Raw genomic sequence first — 22,704 nt, 5'->3', positions numbered from 1 at the left:
TCCTGTGATATATTATGATGAGTGATTACAGGTAGTTGTGGGGTCTCTGTTCTCCTGTGATATATTATGATGAGTGATTACAGGTAGTTGTGGGGTCTCTGTTCTCCTCTGATATATTATGATGAGTGATTACAGGTAGTTGTGGGGTCTCTGTTACCATCACTTGTTTGGCCTCCAAACAGCTGCTCCACGTGGTTTAGGATGAATTCTACCACAATGGACTGGACTCTGACCTCCATAAACGCAGACGTGCCATTAAAGCCTGAAGACTCGATGTCTTTGGACCTAGAAGTATAAATGATAATAAAGGCCATAAGGAGTATAAATGGTAATAAAGGCCAGAAGGAGTATAAAGGATAATAAAGGCCATAAGGAGTATAAATGGTGATAAAGGCCATAAGGAGTATAAATCGTAATAAAGGCCATAAGGAGTATAAAGGATAATAAAGGCCATAAGGAGTATAAATGGTAATAAAGGCCAGAAGGAGTATAAATGATGATAAAGGCAATAAGGAGTATAAATGGTGATAAAGGCCATAAGGAGTATAAATGGTAATAAAGGCCATAAGGAGTATAAATGGTGATAAAGGCCATAAGGAGTATAAATGGTAATAAAGGCCATAAGGAGTATAAATGGTGATAAAGGCCATAAGGAGTATAAATGATGATAAAGGCCATAAGGAGTATAAATGGTGATAAAGGCCATAAGGAGTATAAATGGTAATAAAGGCCATAAGGAGTATAAAGGATAATAAAAGCCATAAGGAGTATAAATGGTAATAAAGGCCATAATGAGTATAAAGGATAATAAAAGCCATAAGGAGTATAAATGGTAATAAAGGCCATAATGAGTATAAAGGATAATAAAAGCCATAAGGAGTATAAATGGTAATAAAGGCCAGAAGGAGTATAAATGATGATAAAGGCCATAACGAGTATAAATGGTGATAAAGGCCATAAGGAGTATAAATGGTAATAAAGGCCATAAGGAGTATAAAGGATAATAAAAGCCATAAGGAGTATAAATGGTAATAAAGGCCATAATGAGTATAAAGGATAATAAAAGCCATAAGGAGTATAAATGGTAATAAAGGCCAGAAGGAGTATAAATGATGATAAAGGCCATAAGGAGTATAAATGGTGATAAAGGCCATAAGGAGTATAAATCGTAATAAAGGCCATAAGGAGTATAAAGGATAATAAAAGCCATAAGGAGTATAAATGGTAATAAAGGCCATAAGGAGTATAAAGGATAATAAATGCCATTAGGAGTATAAAGGATAATAAAGGCCATAAGGAGTATAAAGGATAATAAAGGCCATAAGGAGTATAAATGATGATAAAGGCCATAACGAGTATAAATGATGATAAAGGCCATAACGAGTATAAATGGTGATAAAGGCCATAAGTAGTATAAAGGATAATAAAGGCCATAAGGAGTATAAATGATGATAAAGGCCATAAGGAGTATAAATGGTAATAAAGGCCATAAGGAGTATAAATGGTAATAAAGGCCATAAGGAGTATAAATCGTAATAAAGGCCATAAGGAGTATAAAGGATAATAAAAGCCATAAGGAGTATAAATGGTAATAAAGGCCATAAGGAGTATAAAGGATAATAAATGCCATTAGGAGTATAAAGGATAATAAAGGCCATAAGGAGTATAAAGGATAATAAAGGCCATAAGGAGTATAAATGATGATAAAGGCCATAACGAGTATAAATTATGATAAAGGCCATAACGAGTATAAATGGTAATAAAGGCCATAAGGAGTATAAATGGTAATAAAGGCCATAAGGAGTATAAATGATGATAAAGGCCATAAGGAGTATAAATGATGATAAAGGCCATAAGGAGTATAAATGGTAATAAAGGCCATAAGGAGTATAAATGGTAATAAAGGCCATAAGGAGTATAAATGATGATAAAGGCCATAAGGCGTATAAATGGTAATAAAGGCCATAAGGAGTATAAATGATGATAAAGGCCATAAGGAGTATAAATGATGATAAAGGCCATAAGGCGTATAAATGATGATAAAGGCCATAAGGCGTATAAATGATGATAAAGGCCATAAGGAGTATAAATGGTAATAAAGGCCATAAGGAGTATAAATGATGATAAAGGCAATAAGGAGTATAAATGATGATAAAGGCCATAAGGAGTATAAATGATGATAAAGGCCATAAGGAGTATAAATGGTAATAAAGGCCATAAGGAGTATAAATGATGATAAAGGCCATAAGGAGTATAAATGATGATAAAGGCCATAAGGAGTATAAATGGTAATAAAGGCCATAAGGAGTATAAATGGTGATAAAGGCCATAAGGAGTATAAATGGTAATAAAGGCCATAAGGAGTATAAATGGTAATAAAGGCCATAAGGAGTATAAATGGTAATAAAGGCCATAAGGAGTATAAATGGTAATAAAAGCCATAAGGAGTATAAATGGTAATAAAGGCCATAAGGAGTATAAATGATGATAAAGGCCAGAAGGAGTATAAATGGTAATAAAGGCCATAAGGAGTATAAATGGTAATAAAGGCCATAAGGAGTATAAATGGTAATAAAAGCCATAAGGAGTATAAATGGTAATAAAGGCCATAAGGAGTATAAATGATGATAAAGGCCAGAAGGAGTATAAATGGTAATAAAAGCCATAAGGAGTATAAATGATGATAAAGGCCATAAGGAGTATAAATGGTGATAAAGGCCATAAGGAGTATAAATGGTAATAAAGGCCATAAGGAGTATAAATGATGATAAAGGCCAGAAGGAGTATAAATGATGATAAAGGCCAGAAGGAGAGGTCACCACTAAGAAGCTGTGGATTGTGTGAATGGCAGAGATGACCCGGGATGGAAATGTCCCAGGTCAGAGTCTTCTACAGACCATGGACCCCCTGATGTCTCTTCCACCGTTGGTCAGGACACTAAATACACACAAATTGGGGCAATAGCATTAACCTCCAGCTGTTTTCTTCTGTCCCTTATATCCCTGGTATTTTAGGATTTATAGATGGGATAACCATTGTCTATGTCATAGGAAGTCAGAACAATGTTAGGCTGGAATTCCACAAATTTTTTTTGGAGGGGGGAAAAACGCCAATTCTGCCGCATGGCGTTTTTTCGTCCAAAAAACGCTGCTGCCAGATGTTAGCTGTAAATCAATGAGAAATCGCAAAATTCTTATTCCACTTGTCGTTTTTTACTTTACCGTTTTTTTAATCCTTTTGGCGTTTTTTCCTTTTTTTGCGTTTTTGAAATCGATGGTAATCGCAGCATGTTGAGCCACTGGCGTTTTTTTTTTGTCAAAATCGTGGTGTTTTTCTCCCATAGTAGTCTCTGGGAGTGAAAAAACGCCAAGAAAAACGATATGTGGGTTTTAACTTTCGCGTTTTTGCTGGCGGTTTTTATTCTTTTTTGGACTTTAGCGATCCAAAAAAGTGATGGAGATACTTTTTTTTAATAAAATTACGTAGGGTACCATTAAAAAAAAATAAAAAAGATACAGTAGTGATGGAAAAAATTGTATCTAAGAAATGTATCTTTTTTATTACAAAATGTTTATAAATTTTTAAACAGGGATCAATTTATGTGGGCGGGCGGGGACCTAGAAATGTAGTTGTCAATAATAAAAATGTGGTGTGTGTGTGTTTTTCACTATTTTTTTTTCATTATTTAAAAAATTTTTTTTGGTAGTACTACTACTCCATGCATGGAACACACTGTTCCATGATGGGAGTAGTAGTACCTGTACTAATTGACAGATCGCCCGTTGCGATCCTCCTGTATAATGTATAGATGCGGCCGCTCTTCTATGGTCCCCTGCACTGATGTGTATATATACACATATTCATATTTCCCACAGAGAGCTGTGATTGGCCAGATGGTTCCAGCCAATCACAGCTCTCTGTGGGATATATGAATAGGTGTGTGTGTATATATACGGCAGTGCAGGGGACCATAGAAGAGCGTCCGCTGCATCTATAAATTATACAGGAGGATCACAGGGGGTGTCAGTAGTGATACCCGCTGTGATCTTTCCTTAACTGCAGGTATTACTACTCCCAACATGGAGCACACTCTGCTCAATGCTGGGAGCTGTAGTACCTGCATTAATAGACAGATCGCAACGAGTGTCAGAAGTTACACTCGCTGCGATCTGTCTATTAATGCAGGTACTACAGCTCCCAGCATGGAGCAGAGTGTGCTCCATGTTGGGAGTAGTAGTACTTGCAGTTAAGGTCACATCACAGTGGATGTCACTATTGACACCCGCTGTGATCGTCCTGTCTATAGCAGAGATGGAGCGACTGTATACAGCGCTCACATCTCTACTCTGTACTCCGACCACTTACTCATGGATATTTCCCTCAGAGCTGTGATGTTCTATTCACTTCACTGGCCGGAGTACAGAGCAGAGGTGCGAGCGCTGTATAGAGCCACTCAATCTCTGCTATATTATGGACGATCGCATCGGGTGTCAGACATACACCTGGGGCGATATGTCTATTAGTACAGGTACTACTACTCCCATCATGGAACAGTCTGTTCCATGCTGGGAGTAGTAGTACTACCAAAAAAATAGAGAAAACAAAAGTGAAACACACACACTTTATTAAAAATAATTATAAAAATGTTGTTATGAAATATATACATTTCGTTTAATAAAATTTTTTTCCATCACTGCTGCGTCTTTTTTTTTTTTTTTCTGGGTATCCAACAAATTTTGGGTACCAAAAAAAAAAAACTCCAAAGGAGCCAAAAATGCAATTTCCACACAAATGAAAAAAAACGCCAGAAAAAAACGCCAGACGCAGGACATCGCACTGGTGTTTTTTCAGGTGTTTTTTTCTACCCAAAAAACGCAGGACAAAAAACCAAGTAGAAACTTAGCCTTATGGCTGAAGGTCCCTCAGACCTGATCCTTCTTCTTTAGGAGCTTTAGTGATGATCATGGCTGGAGGCAGATGAGCTGTGAACAAAGGGTTAAGTATATCAGCCTACCTGAGCAGATTAGGGGCCCACACGATGGCCAGGTTCCTGGTGTGCATGTTGGTTTGAGAGCTGTATGAGGCCATTCTGAGCAAGTGTCTCATGAGATATTCCAGTGTCCTAGAAGAACACAACCATGAAAATAGTCTTCATCCTGCATATTACCATGTACACGTTTAATACCGTATGGCACCAACTAGTCATAGGCTGACGGGTAATCACCTGGAAAAGAACCAGGTACCCTGCCAAACATCATATATCATACATCAGTACATGTATATACTGGTATGCTGCGACACGAGGCACACTACGACAAGAGGCTATAGATGAGGCACACTATGACACGAAGCTATAGATGAGGCACACTACGACAGGAGGTTATAGAGGAGGCACACTACGACACGTGGCACACTATGACACGGGGCACACTACGACACGAGGCTATAGACGAGGCACACTACGACATGAGGCTATAGACGAGGCACACTACGACACAAGGCTATAGATGAGGCACACTACGACACAAGGCTATAGATGAGGCACACTACGACAGGAGGCACACTACGACAGGAGGTTATAGAGGAGGCATACTATGACACGAGGCACACTACGACACAAGGCTTTAGACAAGGCACACTACGACATGAGGCTATAGAGGAGGCACACTACGACACAAGGCACACTACGACACAAGGCTATAGAGGAGGCACACTACGACACGAGGCTATAGAGGAGGCACACTACGACAGGAGGTTATAGAGGAGGCACACTACGACACGAGGCACACTATGACACAAGGCTATAGACGAGGCACACTACGACAGGAGGCACACTATGACAGGAGGTTATAGAGGAGGCAGACTACGACACGAGGCTATAGACAAGGCACACAACGACAGAAGGTTATAGAGGAGGCACACTACGACACAAGGCTATAGACAAGGCACACTACGACATGAGGCACACTACGACAGTGGGTTATAGAGGAGGCACACTACTAAATGGGGCTATAGAGGAGGCACACAACGACACCAGGCTATAGACGAGGCACACTACGACAGGGGGTTATAGAGGAGGCACACTACTAAATGGGGCTATAGAGGAGGCACACAACGACACGAGGCACACTACGACAGGAGGTTTTAGAGAAGGCACACTACGACACGTGGCACACTATGACACGGGGCACACTACGACACAAGGCTATAGACGAGGCACACTACGACATGAGGCTATAGACGAGGCACACTACGACACAAGGCTATAGATGAGGCACACTACGACAGGAGGCACACTACTATAGGAGGTTATAGAGGAGGCATACTATGACACGAGGCACACTACGACACAAGGCTTTAGACAAGGCACACTACGACATGAGGCTATAGAGGAGGCACACTACGACACAAGGCACGCTACGACACAAGGCTATAGAGGAGGCACACTACGACACGAGGCTATAGAGGAGGCACACTACGACAGGAGGTTATAGAGGAGGCACACTACGACACGAGGCACACTATGACACAAGGCTATAGACGAGGCACACTACGACAGGAGGCACACTATGACAGGAGGTTATAGAGGAGGCAGACTACGACACGAGGCTATAGACAAGGCACACAACGACAGAAGGTTATAGAGGAGGCACACTACGACACAAGGCTATAGACAAGGCACACTACGACATGAGGCACACTACGACAGTGGGTTATAGAGGAGGCACACTACTAAATGGGGCTATAGAGGAGGCACACAACGACACCAGGCTATAGACGAGGCACACTACGACAGGGGGTTATAGAGGAGGCACACTACTAAATGGGGCTATAGAGGAGGCACACAACGACACGAGGCACACTACGACAGGAGGTTTTAGAGAAGGCACACTACGACACGTGGCACACTATGACACGGGGCACACTACGACACAAGGCTATAGACGAGGCACACTACGACATGAGGCTATAGACGAGGCACACTACGACACAAGGCTATAGATGAGGCACACTACGACAGGAGGCACACTACTATAGGAGGTTATAGAGGAGGCATACTATGACACGAGGCACACTACGACACAAGGCTTTAGACAAGGCACACTACGACATGAGGCTATAGAGGAGGCACACTACGACACAAGGCACGCTACGACACAAGGCTATAGAGGAGGCACACTACGACACGAGGCTATAGAGGAGGCACACTACGACAGGAGGTTATAGAGGAGGCACACTACGACACGAGGCACACTATGACACAAGGCTATAGACGAGGCACACTACGACAGGAGGCACACTATGACAGGAGGTTATAGAGGAGGCAGACTACGACATGAGGCTATAGACAAGGCACACAATGACAGAAGGTTATAGAGGAGGCACACTACGACACAAGGCTATAGACAAGGCACACTACGACATGAGGCACACTACGACAGTGGGTTATAGAGGAGGCACACTACTAAATGGGGCTATAGAGGAGGCACACAACGACACCAGGCTATAGACGAGGCACACTACGACAGGGGGTTATAGAGGAGGCACACTACTAAATGGGGCTATAGAGGAGGCACACTACGACAGGAGGTTTTAGAGGAGGCACACTACTAAATGGGGCTATAGAGGAGGCACACTACGACACAAGGCTATAGACGAGGCACACTGTGACACGAGACACACTACGAAAGGAGGTTATAGAGGAGGCACACTACGACACAAGGCTAAAGATGAGGCACACTATGACACAAGGCTAAAGACTAGGCACACTACGACACGAGGCACACTACGACAGGAGGTTGTAGAGGAGGCACACTACGACACCAGGGTATAGACGAGGCACACTATGACAGGAGGCTATAGAGGAGGCGCACTACTAAATGAGGCTATAGAGGAGGCACACTACAACACGAGACTATAGACAAAGCACACTACGACACGAGGCAATAGACGAGGCACACTGCTAAACGAGGCTATGGAGGAGGCACACTACGACACGAGGCTATAGACAAGGCACACTACGACACGAGGCTATAGACAAGGCACACTACGACACGAGGCTATAGATGAGGCACACTGCTAAACGAGGCTATGGAGGAGGCACACTACGACATGAGGCTATAGACGAGGCACATTACAACACGAGGCACACTACGACAGGAGGCTATAGAGGAGGCACACTATGACAGGAGGCTGTAGAAGAGGCACACTACGACATGAGGCTATAGACGAGGCACACTACGACAGGAGGTTGTAGAGGAGGCACACTACGACACGAGGCTATAGACGAGGCACACAATGACACGAGGCACACTGACAGTAGGCTATAGAGGAGGCACACTACGACAGAAGGTTGTAGAGGAGGCACACTACGAGACAAGGCTATAGATGAGGCACACGATGGCACGAGGCACACTATGACAGGAGGCTATAGAGGAGGCACACTACGACAGGAGGCTATAGACGAGGCACACTACGACAGGAGGTTGTAGAGGAGGCACACTACGACACGAGGCTATAGACGAGGCACACAATGACACGAGGCACACTGACAGTAGGCTATAGAGGAGGCACACTACGACAGAAGGTTGTATAGGAGGCACACTATGACACGAGGCTATAGACGAAGCACACGATGGCACGAGGCACACTATGACAGGAGGCTATAGAGGAGGCACACTACGACATGAGGCTATAGACGAGGCACACTTCAACACGAGGCACACTACGACAGGAGGTTGTAGAGGAGGCCCACTACGACACGAGGCTATAGACGAGGCACACAATGACACGAGGCTGTAGACGAGGCACACTACGACACAAGGCTATAGACAAGGCACACTACAACAGGAGGCTATAGAGGAGGCACACTACTAAACGAGGCTATAGAGGAGGCACACTACGACACGAGGCTATAGATGAGGCACACTATGAGAGGAGGCTATAGACGAGACACACTACGACACGAGACGATAGATTAGGCACACTACATCATGAGGTTATAGCCGAGGCACACTAAGACACGAGGCTGTAGACGAGGCACACTACGACACAAGGCTATAGAGGAGGCACACTACTAAACGAGGCTATAGAGGAGGCACACTACGTCACGAGGCTATAGAGGAGGCACACTATGACACGATGCACACTACGACCGGAGGATGTAGACGAGGCACACTACGAGAGGAGGTTGTAGACAAGGCACACTACGAGAAGATAGATTAGGCATAGAGGAGGCACACTACTAAACGAGGCTATAGAGGAGGCACACTACAACACGAGGCTATAGATGAGGCACACTATGAGAGGAGGCTATAGACGAGACACACTACGACACGAGACGATAGATTAGGCACACTACATCATGAGGCTATAGCCGAGGCACACTGCTAAACGAGGCTATGGAGGAGGCACGCTATAGACAAGGCACACTACGACACGAGGCACACTACGACAGGAGGTTGTAGAGGAAGGACACTATGACACGAGGCTATAGACGAGGCACACGACGACACGAGGCTGTAGACGAGGCACACTACGACACAAGGCTATAGACGAGGCACACTACGACAGGAGGCTATAGAGGAGGCACACTACTAAACAAGGCTATAGAGGAGGCATACTACAACATGAGGCCATAGACGAGGCACACTACGTCACGAGGCACACTACGACAGGAGGTTGTAGAGGAGGCACACTATGACACGAGGCTATAGACGAGGCACACGGCGACACGAGGCTATAGAAGAGGCACACTACAACAGGAGGTTGTAGAGGAGGCACACTATGACACAAGGCTATAGACGAGGCACACGACTACACGAGGCTGTAGACGAGGCACACTACGACACAAGGCTATAGACGAGGCACACTACGACAGGAGGCTATAGAGGAGGCACACTACTAAACGAGGCTATAGAGGAGGCACACTACGACACCAAACTATAGATGAGGCACACTACGACAGGAGGATATAGAGGAGGCACACTACTAAACGAGGCTATAGAGGAGGCACACTACGTCACAAGGCTATAGACCAGGCACACTATGTAACAATGCACACTACGACAGGAGGCTGTAGACGAGGCACACTACAAGAGGAGGCTGTAGACAAGGCACACTACATCATGAGGCTATAGCCGAGGCACACTACAACACAAGGCTATAGACGAGGCACACTACATCATGAGGCTATAGACAAGGCACACTACGACACAAGGCTGTAGACAAGGCACACTACGACACAAGGCTGTAGACAAGGCACACTACGACACAAGGCTGTAGACGAGGCACACTATGACACAAGGCTGTAGATGAGGCACACTATGACACAAGGCTATAGATGAGGCACACTACGACACAAGTCTATAGATGAGGCACACTACGACACAAGGCTATAGATGAGGCAAACTACCTCATGAGGCTATAGACAAGGAACACTACGACACAAGGATGTAGACGAGGCACACTGACACAAGGCTATAGACGAGGCACACTACATCATGAGGCTATAGCCGAGGCACACTATGACAGGAGGCTATAGACGAGGCACACTACATCATGAAGCTATAGCCGAGGCACACTATGACAGGAGGCTATAGACGAGGCACACTACATCATGAGGCTATAGCCGAGGCACACTATGGCAGGAGGCTTTAGACGAGGCACACTATGACACAAGGCTATAGATGAGGCAAACTACATCATGAGGCTATAGACAAGGCACACTACGACGCAAGGCTGTAGACGAGGCACAATATGACACAAGGCTATAGACGAGGCACACTACATCATTAGGCTATAGCCTAGGCACACTATGACACAAGGCTATAGACGAGGCACACTACATCATGAGGCTATAGCCGAGGCACACTATGACAGGAGGCTATAGACGAGGCACACCTACATCATGAGGCTAAAGCCAAGGCACACTATGACAGGAGGCTATAGCCGAGGCACGCTATGACACAAGGCTATAGACGAGGCACACTACATCATGAGGCTATAGCCGAGGCACACTATGACAGGAGGCTATAGACGAGGCACACTATGACAGGAGGCTATAGACGAGGCACACTACATCATGAGGCTATAGCCAAGGCACACTACGACAGGAGGCTATAGCCGAGGCACGCTATGACACAAGGCTATAGACAAGGCACACTACATCATGAGGCTATAGCCGAGGCACACTATGACAGGAGGCTATAGACGAGGCACACTACATCATGAGGCTATAGCCGAGGCACACTATGACAGGAGGCTATAGACGAGGCACACTATGACACAAGGCTATAGACAAGGCACACTACATCATGAGGCTATAACCGAGGCACACTATGACAGGAGGCTATAGACGAGGCACACTACATCATGAGGCTATAGCCGAGGCACACTATGACAGGAGGCTATAGCCGAGGCTGAAGCCATTAGCCCTCCTGTCTATATGTGGTTCCGCTTGGTACATGTTTTAGGCAGCTGCAGGACCTCCCTGGTGGCACCGATCTTCACAGGAAGCATTAGGATGATAAGTGCAGATTCTACCTGTAATGTAGAAGTGGAAGCTCCTGCAGAACCTCTTTAATCTTCACCAGTCGCTGCTCCTCCAGTTGTATGGCCACTGCATCCTGGAAAAGCCAAAATTAAACAAGTGTAAATCAGTCACAAACACATTAGAAAGAAACCACTTCGAGGACTGAGTGGGCATGAAGTGTGTATAATCTCATGGGAGCTAGTGTGTAGGACATATGGTGAATGTCTGGTGATGGGGAACATCTGGTGAATGTCTGGTGATGGGGAACATCTGGTGAATAAGAAAACAGAAAAAGGTGGACCATATGGAGGTGCTGCTCACAACCAAAATATACAGCACAAAGGTGTAGAGGAAAAAAATGCCAAGAGGCACTGTATTTATTTACTTCCATTAACGCGTTTTGCAGGGTATCTCCTCCTTCATCAGATTGGCATGACATGCCAATCTGATGAAGGAGGAGATATCCTCTGAAACGCGTTATTGGAAGTAAATAAATACAGTGCCTCTTGGCATTTTTTTCCTCTATACCTTTGTGCTGTATATTTCAGTCGTGAGCAGCGCCTCCATAGGGTCCACCTTTTTCTGTTTTCTTGTCTACATGTTTATGGGAGAAGACTCCATCCTCTCCCATTTGGACCTTGGGCCTGCAGCTTGCTACCACCCACCACCTTCGCCTAAGTAACCCTAAGGGGTTGATATGCCTGTTTTCTTCGCTTTCTGGTGAGTGACCACTCTATAGAGTCTACGTCATTATTGTCCTGCCTTGGACTTTTTGGTGATAAGGGTAATACACGAGGCACTGTCCTCTGTCTCCCTGTTTTTTTTCTCCCTCTGCATATAGGTCTACATCTGGTGAATGTCTGGTGATGGGGTACACATCTGTTGAGGTTCTGATGATGGTGAGAACATCTTCTGAGGGTCTGGTGATGAGGGACATCTGGAGAGGGTCTGGTGATGGTGGGTACATCTGGTGAGGGTCTGGTAATGGTGGGCACATGTGGTGAGGGACAGGTAAAAGTGGGTACATCGGGTGAGGGTCTGGTGTTGGCGGGCACATCTGGGGAGGATCTGGTGATGATGGGCACATCTGTGAGGGTCTGGTGTTGGGTACAACTGGTGAGGGTCTGGTGATGATGGGCACATCTGGTGAGGGTCAGGTAATAATAGGTGCATCTGGTGAGGGTCAGGTAATAATGGGTACATCTGGTGAGGGTCAGGTAATAATGGGTACATCTGGTAAGGGTCTGGTGATGATGGGTACATGTGGTGAGGGACAGGTAATAGTGGGTACATCTGGTGAGGGTCTGGTGATGATGGGTATATCTGGTGAGGGTCTGGTGATGATGGGCACATGTGGTGAGGGACAGGTAATAGTGGGTACATCTGGTGAGGGTCTGATGATGGTGGGTACATCTGGTGAGGGTCTGATGTTGTGGTGTTGGTGGGCACATCTGGTGAGGGTCTGGTGTTGGTGGGTACATCTGGTGAGGGTCTGGTGATGGTGGGTACATATGGTGAGAGTCTGGTGATGATGGGTACATCTGGTGAGGGTCAGGTGATGGGTACATCTGGTGATGGTGGGTACAACTGGTGAGGGTCTGGGGATGATGGGTACATCTGGTGAGGGTCTGGTGATGATGGGTACATATGGTGAGGGTCTGGTGATGGGCACATCTGGCGAGAGTGGGTTCATCTGGTGATGGTCTGTTGATCATGGGTACATATGGGGAGGGTCTGGTGTTGGTGGGTCATCTAGTGATGATGGGTACATCTGGTGAGGGTCAGGTGATGATGGGCACATCTGGCAAGAGTGGGTTCATCTGGTGATGGTCTGGTGATGATGGGTACATCTGTTGAGGGTCAGGTGATGGGTACATCTGGTGAGGGTGGGTACAACTGGTGAGGGTCTGGTGATGATGGGTACATCTGGTGAGGGTCAGGTGATGATGGGTACATCTGGCAAGAGTGGGTTCATCTGGTGATGGTCTGGTGATGATGGGTATATATGGGGAGGGTCTGGTGTTGGTGGGTCATCTAGTGATGGGTACATCTGGTGAGGGTCAGGTGATGGGTTCATCTGGTAAGGGTCTGGTGATGATGGGTACATCTGGGGAGCGTCTGGTGTTGGTGGGTCATCTGTTGAGGGTCTGATGTGGGCATTTAATTGGTCGTAGGTGGTGGTGGGACAACTGTTGACCTTATGGACACTAATAGATGTTCCCCGATGGTGGTGATCTCTGGTGGATTTCTGGTGAATGAATACGTACCGCAAACTTATCGTAGAGCTGGTATGTGAGGAGCGGGTTAGGTAGTTCCCTGAAGTAGGCTTTACAGAGGGAGCTGACACAGTGCACGTCCTGCAGGTAGGTGCTCTTGTTTAGGTCGGGGGGGCGGTCGATGTCAAACTCTTGTCTGGATTAGAGATGAGAAGGTCATGTTATAGAATCCACATTCAGGTGTTTATGGTCCATAAGTGATTCCTGGAGCCGCCTACCTCAACTTCTGCACATTGGAGGCAATGCCACATAGCCGGTAGATCCCGTCCACGATGCCATGCTCCTCCACAAACTCTGCGCAACTTTTCAAAACCTGTGGAACTGATCAGATGGTTACCGTCACTAACCACAAAGATCACAACAATTCCGTTCTTTGACTGAACCACAACGAATACGGCAATGCCAATCTCTGATCGAACCACAAAGAATATGGCAATGCCAATCACTGATCGAACCACAAAGAATACGGCAATGCCAATCTCTGATCGAACCACAAAGAATAGGGCAATGCCAATCTCTGACTGAATAACAAAGAGTACAGCAATGCCAATCTCTGACCGAACCACAAAGAATACGACAATGCCAATCTCTGTCTGAACCACAAAGAATACAGCAATGCCGTTCTCTGACCTAACCCCAAAAAATACGGCAATGATAATCTCTGACCGAACCACAAAGAATACGGCAATGCCAATCTCTGACCGAACCACAAAGAATATGGCAATGCTGATCTCTGACCGAACCACGAAGAATACGGCAATGGCAAACTCTGACCGAACCACAAAGAATACGGCAATGCCAATCTCTGACAGAACCACAAAGAATACAGCAATGACCAATCCAGTCATGACCAGACTGTGATAGGGTCAGTGATGATCAGTACATGCGGTATTAGGGTCAGTGCGTTATTAGGGTCAGTGATGATCGGTACATGCGGTATTAGGGTCAGTGATGTTCAGTACATGCAGTATTAGGGACAGTGATGATCAGTACATGCGGCATTAGGGACAGTGATGATCAGTACATGCGGTATAAGGGTCAGTGATGATCAGTACATGCGGTATTAGGGTAAGGGATGATCAGTACATGCGGTATTAGGATCAGTGATGATCAGTACATGTGGTATTAGGGTCAGTGATGATCAGTACATACGGTATTAGTTTCAGTGATGATCGGTACATGCGGTATTAGGATCAGTGATGATCAGTACATGCGGTATTAGGGTCAGTGATGTTCAGTACATGCAGTATTAGGGACAGTGATGATCAGTACATGCGGCATTAGGGACAGTGATGATCATTACATCCGGTATAAGGGTCAGTGATGATCAGTACATGCGGTATTAGGGTAAGGGATGATCAGTACATGCAGTATTAGGATCAGTGATGATCAGTACATGTGGTATTAGGGTCAGTGATGATCAGTACATGCGGTATTAGTTTCAGTGATGATCAGTACATGCGGCATTAGGGTCAGTGATGATCAGTACATGCGGTATTAGGGTCAGTGATGATCAGTACATGCGGTATTAGGATCAGTGATGATCAGTACATGCGGTATTAGGGTCAGTGATGATCAGTACATGCGGTATTAGGGTCAGTGATGATCAGTACATGCGGTATTAGGGTCAGTGATGATCAGTACATGCGGTATTAGGATCAGTGATGATCAGTACATGCGGTATTAGGATCAGTGATGATCAGTACATGCGGTGTTAGGGTCAGTGATGATCAGTACATGCGGTATTAGGATCAGTGATGATCAGTACATGCGGTATTAGGATCAGTGATGATCAGTACATGCGGTATTAGGGTCAGTGATGATCAGTACATGCGGTATTAGGGTAAGGGAGGATCAGTACATGCGGTATTAGGCTCAGTGATGATCAGTACATGCGGTATTAGGGTTAGTGATGATCAGTACATGCGGTATTAGGGTAAGGGATGATCAGTACATGCGGTATTAGGATCAGTGATGATCAGTACATGCGGTATTAGGGTCAGTGATGATCAGTACATGCGGTATTAGTTTCAGTGATGATCAGTACATGCGGTATTAGGGTCAGTGATGATCAGTACATGCAGTATTAGGGTCAGTGATGATCAGTACATGCGGTATTAGGATCAGTGATGATCAGTACATGCGGTATTAGGGTCAGTGATGATCAGTACATGCGGTATTAGGGTCAGTGATGATCAGTACATGCGGTATTAGGGTCAGTGATGATCAGTACATGCGGTATTAGGATCAGTGATGATCAGTACATGCGGTATTAGGATCAGTGATGATCAGTACATGCGGTGTTAGGGTCAGTGATGATCAGTACATGCGGTATTAGGATCAGTGATGATCAGTACATGCGGTATTAGGATCAGTGATGATCAGTACATGCTGTATTAGGGTCAGTGATGATCAGTACATGCGGTATTAGGGTAAGGGAGGATCAGTACATGCGGTATTAGGATCAGTGATGATCAGTACATGCGGTATTAGGGTCAGTGATGATCAGTACATGCGGTATTAGGGTAAGTGATGATCAGTACATGCGGTATTAGGGTCAGTGATCAGTACATCCGGTATTAGGGTTGACTGTAGTGTCAGGTTTATAACTAACATTAAAGGCGATATTGTAATGTCCGTCATTTATTCAGCATATTCCATAAATGCCAGCAGGGTTGGGTCTCACTTTGTGACCGACACCTTTTTGGAGGATAGCTATGTGCCCCAATTCCTATATTCCAGGCTGTCCGGTAGTTGTATTTCCATGTGTCTCTGTAATTGTGCAGTATATTGGACTATCAATGACTGAGGCTATCCATCCTCATATGGGGCATATCCTGCCTGGTATACTCCCCCGTTATGGTCTGTTCCATATTATCCTTGGTCCATCAGGTTTATTCACTTCACAAGGCTGGAGGCCATGTATGAATCCAGTACACGGCCTATGTGTTATATATTACTTTTCTATAGGACTGTAATAGGCTGGATGGGCTACACAACCTTTTTGGCTTTGGGCCACTCCAGAGGGCGATTTCTAAGTATACCCTTGGTTTTTACCCTTTGCTCCTTTCCTATTAGGATCTGGTCTGATCTTTGTAGAGCTTGTACATCTTCTGCATGATAGTTTCCACCACGGCGCACCTCAACATCTCGCAGTGTCTTACAATTGGCTATAGAAGATACTTCAGGAAAGCCAGGACCTTCCGAACAGCAGCTATCAAGAAGAATTCTGAGAAACATACTGGAGCAAGTGCCCTCACTCATGTCTCTGGATGCCCCAGTCATTGAGCAGGGTGCAGGGATTGAAACCCTGAAAATGCTGTCACCTCTACTCACTTCAGAGGGTTCCTCCAGTGATAATCTGATTATATTGGTGTATTAGTTAGTTTGGTATTAATCATAATGGAAGAAGAAGAGTTCATGCTGATGGTGGAGGAGGAATAAATTATGCCCACCGCATCACAAGTCCCTATGGCCGCTCCTCACTGGTGAACACTTGTCCTATCCTGTACAGAGAGAAGGGGAGGAGCTGGAACACTGACTGATCCTGAAGACCTGAGCTCAGCACTGAATGAGAAGACCCAGGCTCAGCACTGAATGAGAAGACCCGGGCTCAGCACTGAATGAGAAGACCCGGGCTTAGCACTGAATGAGAAGACTCGGGCTCAGCACTGAATGAGAAGACCGGGCTCAGCACTGAATGAGAAGACCCGGGCTCAGCACTGAATGAGAAGACCCGGGCTTAGCACTGAATGAGAAGACTCGGGCTCAGCACTGAATGAGAAGACCAGGCTCAGCACTGAATGAGAAGACCCGGGCTCAGCACTGAATGAGAAGACCGGGCTCAGCGCTGAATGAGAAGACCCAGGCTCAGCACTGAATGAGAAGACCAGGCTCAGCACTGAATGAGAAGACCCGGGCTCAGCACTGAATGAGAAGACTCGGGCTCAGCACTGAATGAGAAGACTCGGGCTCAGCACTGAATGAGAAGACCCGGGCTCAGCACTGAATGAGAAGACTCTGGCTCAGCACTGAATGAGAAGACCCGGGCTCAGCACTGAATGAGAAGACCGGGCTCAGCACTGAATGAGAAGACCCAGGCTCAGCACTGAATGAGAAGACCAGGCTCAGCACTGAATGAGAAGACCCGGGCTCAGCACTGAATGAGAAGACTCTGGCTCAGCACTGAATGAGAAGACCCGGGCTCAGCACTGAATGAGAAGACCGGGCTCAGCACTGAATGAGAAGACCCAGGCTCAGCACTGAATGAGAAGACCAGGCTCAGCACTGAATGAGAAGACCCGGGCTCAGCACTGAATGAGAAGACCGGGCTCAGCACTGAATGAGAAGACCCAGGCTCAGCACTGAATGAGAAGACCAGGCTCAGCACTGAATGAGAAGACCGGGCTCAGCACTGAATGAGAAGACCCAGGCTCAGCACTGAATGAGAAGACCAGGCTCAGCACTGAATGAGAAGACCCGGGCTCAGCACTGAATGAGAAGACCGGGCTCAGCACTGAATGAGAAGACCCAGGCTCAGCACTGAATGAGAAGACCCGGGCTCAGCACTGAATGAGAAGACCGGGCTCAGCACTGAATGAGAAGACCCAGGCTCAGCACTGAATGAGAAGACCAGGCTCAGCACTGAATGAGAAGACCCGGGCTCAGCACTGAATGAGAAGACCCGGGCTCAGCACTGAATGAGAAGACTCTGGCTCAGCACTGAATGAGAAGACCCGGGCTCAGCACTGAATGAGAAGACCGGGCTCAGCACTGAATGAGAAGACCCAGGCTCAGCACTGAATGAGAAGACCAGGCTCAGCACTGAATGAGAAGACCCGGGCTCAGCACTGAATGAGAAGACCCGGGCTCAGCACTGAATGAGAAGACTCAGGCTCAGCACTGAATGAGAAGACCCGGGCTCAGCACTGAATGAGAAGACCGGGCTCAGCACTGAATGAGAAGACCCGGGCTCAGCACTGAATGTGAAGACCGGGCTCAGCGCTGAATGAGAAGACCCAGGCTCAGCGCTGAATGAGAAGACCCGGGCTCAGCACTGAATGAGAAGACCAGGCTCAGCAGTGAATGAGAAGACTCGGGCTCAGCACTGAATGAGAAGACCCGGGCTCAGCACTGAATGAGAAGACCGGGCTCAGCACTGAATGAGAAGACCCGGGCTCAGCACTGAATGTGAAGACCGGGCTCAGCGCTGAATGAGAAGACCCAGGCTCAGCGCTGAATGAGAAGACCCGGGCTCAGCACTGAATGAGAAGACCCGGGCTCAGCACAGTTTCCCATGATGCTCTGGGGTTAGAATTGGGGCGATCTTTCTGCTGACTGGAATCCTGTGGCCCTTATAAATAACACGTGGGCATGAAGACATTCCCATGCACTTATCCCTTATAAATAACACGTGGACATGAAGACTTTCCCAGGCACTTATCCCTTATCAATAACACATGGGCATGAAGACATTCCCAGGCACTTATCCCTTATAAATAACACGTGGACATGAAGACATTCCCAGGCACTTATCCCTTATCAATAACACATGGGCATGAAGACATTCCCAGGCACTTATCCCTTATAAATAACACATGGAAATGAAGACATTCCCAGGCACTTATTCCTTATGAATGTCACGTGGACATGAAAACATTCCCAGGCACTTATCCCTTATTAATAGCACGTGGACATGAAGACATTCCCACGCACTTATCCCTTATAAATAAAATGTGGGCATGAAGACATTCCCAGGCACTTATCCCTTATAAATAACACGTGGACATGAAGACATTCCCAGGCACTTATCCCTTATCAATAACACATGGGCATGAAGACATTCCCAGGCACTTATCCCTTATAAATAACACGTGGACATGAAGACATTCCCAGGCACTTATTCCTTATGAATGTCACGTGGACATGAAAACATTCCCAGGCACTTATCCCTTATTAATAGCACGTGGACATGAAAACATTCCCACGCACTTATCCCTTATAAATAAAATGTGGGCATGAAGACATTCCCAGGCACTTATCCCTTATAAATAACACGTGGACATGAAGACATTCCCAGGCACTTATCCCTTATCAATAACACATGGGCATGAAGACATTCCCAGGCGCTTATCCCTTATAAATAACACGTGGACATGAAGACATTCCCAGGCACCTATCCCTTATAAATAACACGTGGACATGAAGACATTCCCAGGCACTTATCCCTTATTAATAACACGTGGACATGAAAATATTCCCACGCACTTATCCCTTATAAATAAAATGTGGGCATGAAGACATTCCCAGGCACTTATCCCTTATAAATAACACGTGGACATGAAGACATTCCCAGGCACTTATCCCTTATCAATAACACATGGGCATGAAGACATTCCCAGGCACTTATCCCTTATAAATAACACGTGGACATGAAGACATTCCCAGGCACTTATTCCTTATGAATGTCACGTGGACATGAAAACATTCCCAGGCACTTATCCCTTATTAATAGCACGTGGACATGAAAACATTCCCACGCACTTATCCCTTATAAATAAAATGTGGGCATGAAGACATTCCCAGGCACTTATCCCTTATAAATAACACGTGGACATGAAGACATTCCCAGGCACTTATCCCTTATCAATAACACATGGGCATGAAGACATTCCCAGGCGCTTATCCCTTATAAATAACACGTGGACATGAAGACATTCCCAGGCACTTATCCCTTATCAATAACACATGGGCATGAAGACATTCCCAGGCACTTATCCCTTATAAATAACACGTGGAAATGAAGACATTCCCAGGCACTTATTCCTTATGAATGTCACATGGACATGAAAACATTCCCAGGCACTTAACCCTTATTAATAGCACGTGGACATGAAAACATTCCCAGGCACTTATCCCTTATAAATAAAATGTGGGCATGAAGACATTCCCAGGCACTTATACCTTTAAAATAACACGTGGACATGAAGACATTCCTAGGCACTTATCCCTTATAAAGAACATGTGGACATGAAGACATTCCCAGGCGCTTATCCCTTATAAATAACACGTGGACATGAAGACATTCCCAGGCACTTATCCCTTATAAATAACATGTGACCATGAAGACATTCCCAGGCACTGATCCCTTATAAATAACACGTGGACATGAAAACATTCCCAGGCACTTATCCCTTATAAATAACATGTGACCATGAAGACATTCCCAGGCACTTATCCCTTATAAATAACACGTGGACATGAAGACATTCCCAGGCACTTATCCCTTATAAATAACACGTGGACATGAAGACATTCCCAGGCACTTATCCCTTATAAATAACATGTGACCATGAAGACATTCCCAGGCACTTATCCCTTATAAATAACACGTGGATATGAAGACATTCCCAGGCACTTATCCCTTATAAATAACACGTGGACATGAAGACATTCCCAGGCACTTATCCCTTATAAAGAACACGTGGACATGAAGACATTCCCAGGCACGTATCCCTTATAAATAACATGTGACCATGAAGACATTCCCAGGCACTTATCCCTTATAAATAACACGTGGACATGAAGACATTCCCAGGCACTTATCCCTTATAAAGAACACGTGGACATGAAGACATTCCCAGGCACTTATCCCTTATAAATAACATGTGACCATGAAGACATTCCCAGGCACTTACCTTCCTGTCCCGACAATTGGAGATGTTCCAGCAGATCACACCCAAAGATTTTGTCCTTGACGGTCTTCTTCCTCACCCTCTGTCTGGCCTTCATGGCTAGTGACATGGCTGCAGGTGGTCACAACGGGTTTCTTACTGCATCCTCTGGCACCTGATCCCACCCTGATCACCTACTTTGCAGTAGATAAGATTCAGAACTTCATACTGCACAGGAAGTGGTGGAGGAAGCAGCCGCGTTACAGAGCCGATCAGCACCGTGACGTGCAGAGCATTGCACCAATCTCCTGCCCCAAAATTTAGAGGAAGCCGGAGTTACTGTCTGAGAACCACATCCTGAACTGAGCATCACCCAAAACCGCAGAACATTGTAACTAAGCATTAAGAAGCAGGTTGTTCTTAAGGACCCAATGGTCATGTGACCCCGGGCCAACGTGTCTATGGTGCAAAAATGGGAATTGTGGGTCTAAGACTGAAAGATCCTAAATGTTCCAGGTCAAAGAAGATAAGTCCCGTATGAGATACGGAAGTTCTCCAGTGTACGGCCTGTCACTCTTCTCTATGATATGATCTCCTCAGTGTACGGCCTGTCACTCTTCTCTATGATATGATCTCCTCAGTGTACGGCCTGTCACTCTTCTCTATGATATGATCTCCTCAGTGTACGGCCTGTCACTCTTCTCTATGATATGATCTCCTCAGTGTACGGCCTGTCACTCTTCTCTATGATATGATCTCCTCAGTGTACGGCCTGTCACTCTTCTCTATGATATGATCTCCTCAGTGTACGGCCTGTCACGCTATTCTATCATATGATCTCCTCAGTGTACGGCCTGTCACTATTCTCTATGATATGATCTCCTCAGTGTACAGCCTGTCACTCTATTCTATGATATGATCTCCTCAGTGTACGACCTGTCACTCTTCTCTATCATATGATCTCCTCAGTGTACGGCCTGTCACTCTTCTCTATGATATGATCTCCTCAGTGTACGGCCTGTCACTCTTCTCTATGATATGATCTCCTCAGTGTACGGCCTGTCACTCTTCTCTATGATATGATCTCTCAGTGTACGGCCTGTCACTCTTCTCTATGATATGATCTCCTCAGTGTACGGCCTGTCACTCTTCTCTATGATATGATCTCCTCAGTGTACGGCCTGTCACTCTTCTCTATGATATGATCTCCTCAGTGTACGGC

At 45.8% G+C, this 22,704-nt stretch overlaps 1 protein-coding gene across 1 annotated transcript in view; it reads right to left on the bottom strand.

Annotated features, from left to right (window-relative positions):
- Positions 1 to 21,712, bottom strand: part of ARHGAP30 (Rho GTPase activating protein 30) — a 36,814-nt gene extending 15,102 nt beyond the window's left edge. Inside the window, exons 1-6 of the mRNA XM_056552475.1 lie at positions 21,507 to 21,712; positions 14,028 to 14,130; positions 13,801 to 13,945; positions 11,545 to 11,627; positions 5,015 to 5,122; positions 158 to 285 (exon numbers count right to left, since the gene is read on the bottom strand). Of these exons, the coding sequence (XP_056408450.1) occupies positions 158 to 285; positions 5,015 to 5,122; positions 11,545 to 11,627; positions 13,801 to 13,945; positions 14,028 to 14,130; positions 21,507 to 21,612 (673 nt within the window). The 5' untranslated portion in view covers positions 21,613 to 21,712. The remainder of the gene's footprint in view (positions 1 to 157; positions 286 to 5,014; positions 5,123 to 11,544; positions 11,628 to 13,800; positions 13,946 to 14,027; positions 14,131 to 21,506) is intronic.
- Positions 21,713 to 22,704: the final 992 nt, after the last annotated feature.

The sequence above is a fragment of the Hyla sarda genome, unplaced genomic scaffold, assembly GCF_029499605.1.
Source record: "Hyla sarda isolate aHylSar1 unplaced genomic scaffold, aHylSar1.hap1 scaffold_1628, whole genome shotgun sequence".
Taxonomy (NCBI): Eukaryota; Metazoa; Chordata; class Amphibia; order Anura; family Hylidae; genus Hyla; species Hyla sarda.
This window is presented reverse-complemented; position numbering and strand designations above follow the sequence as displayed.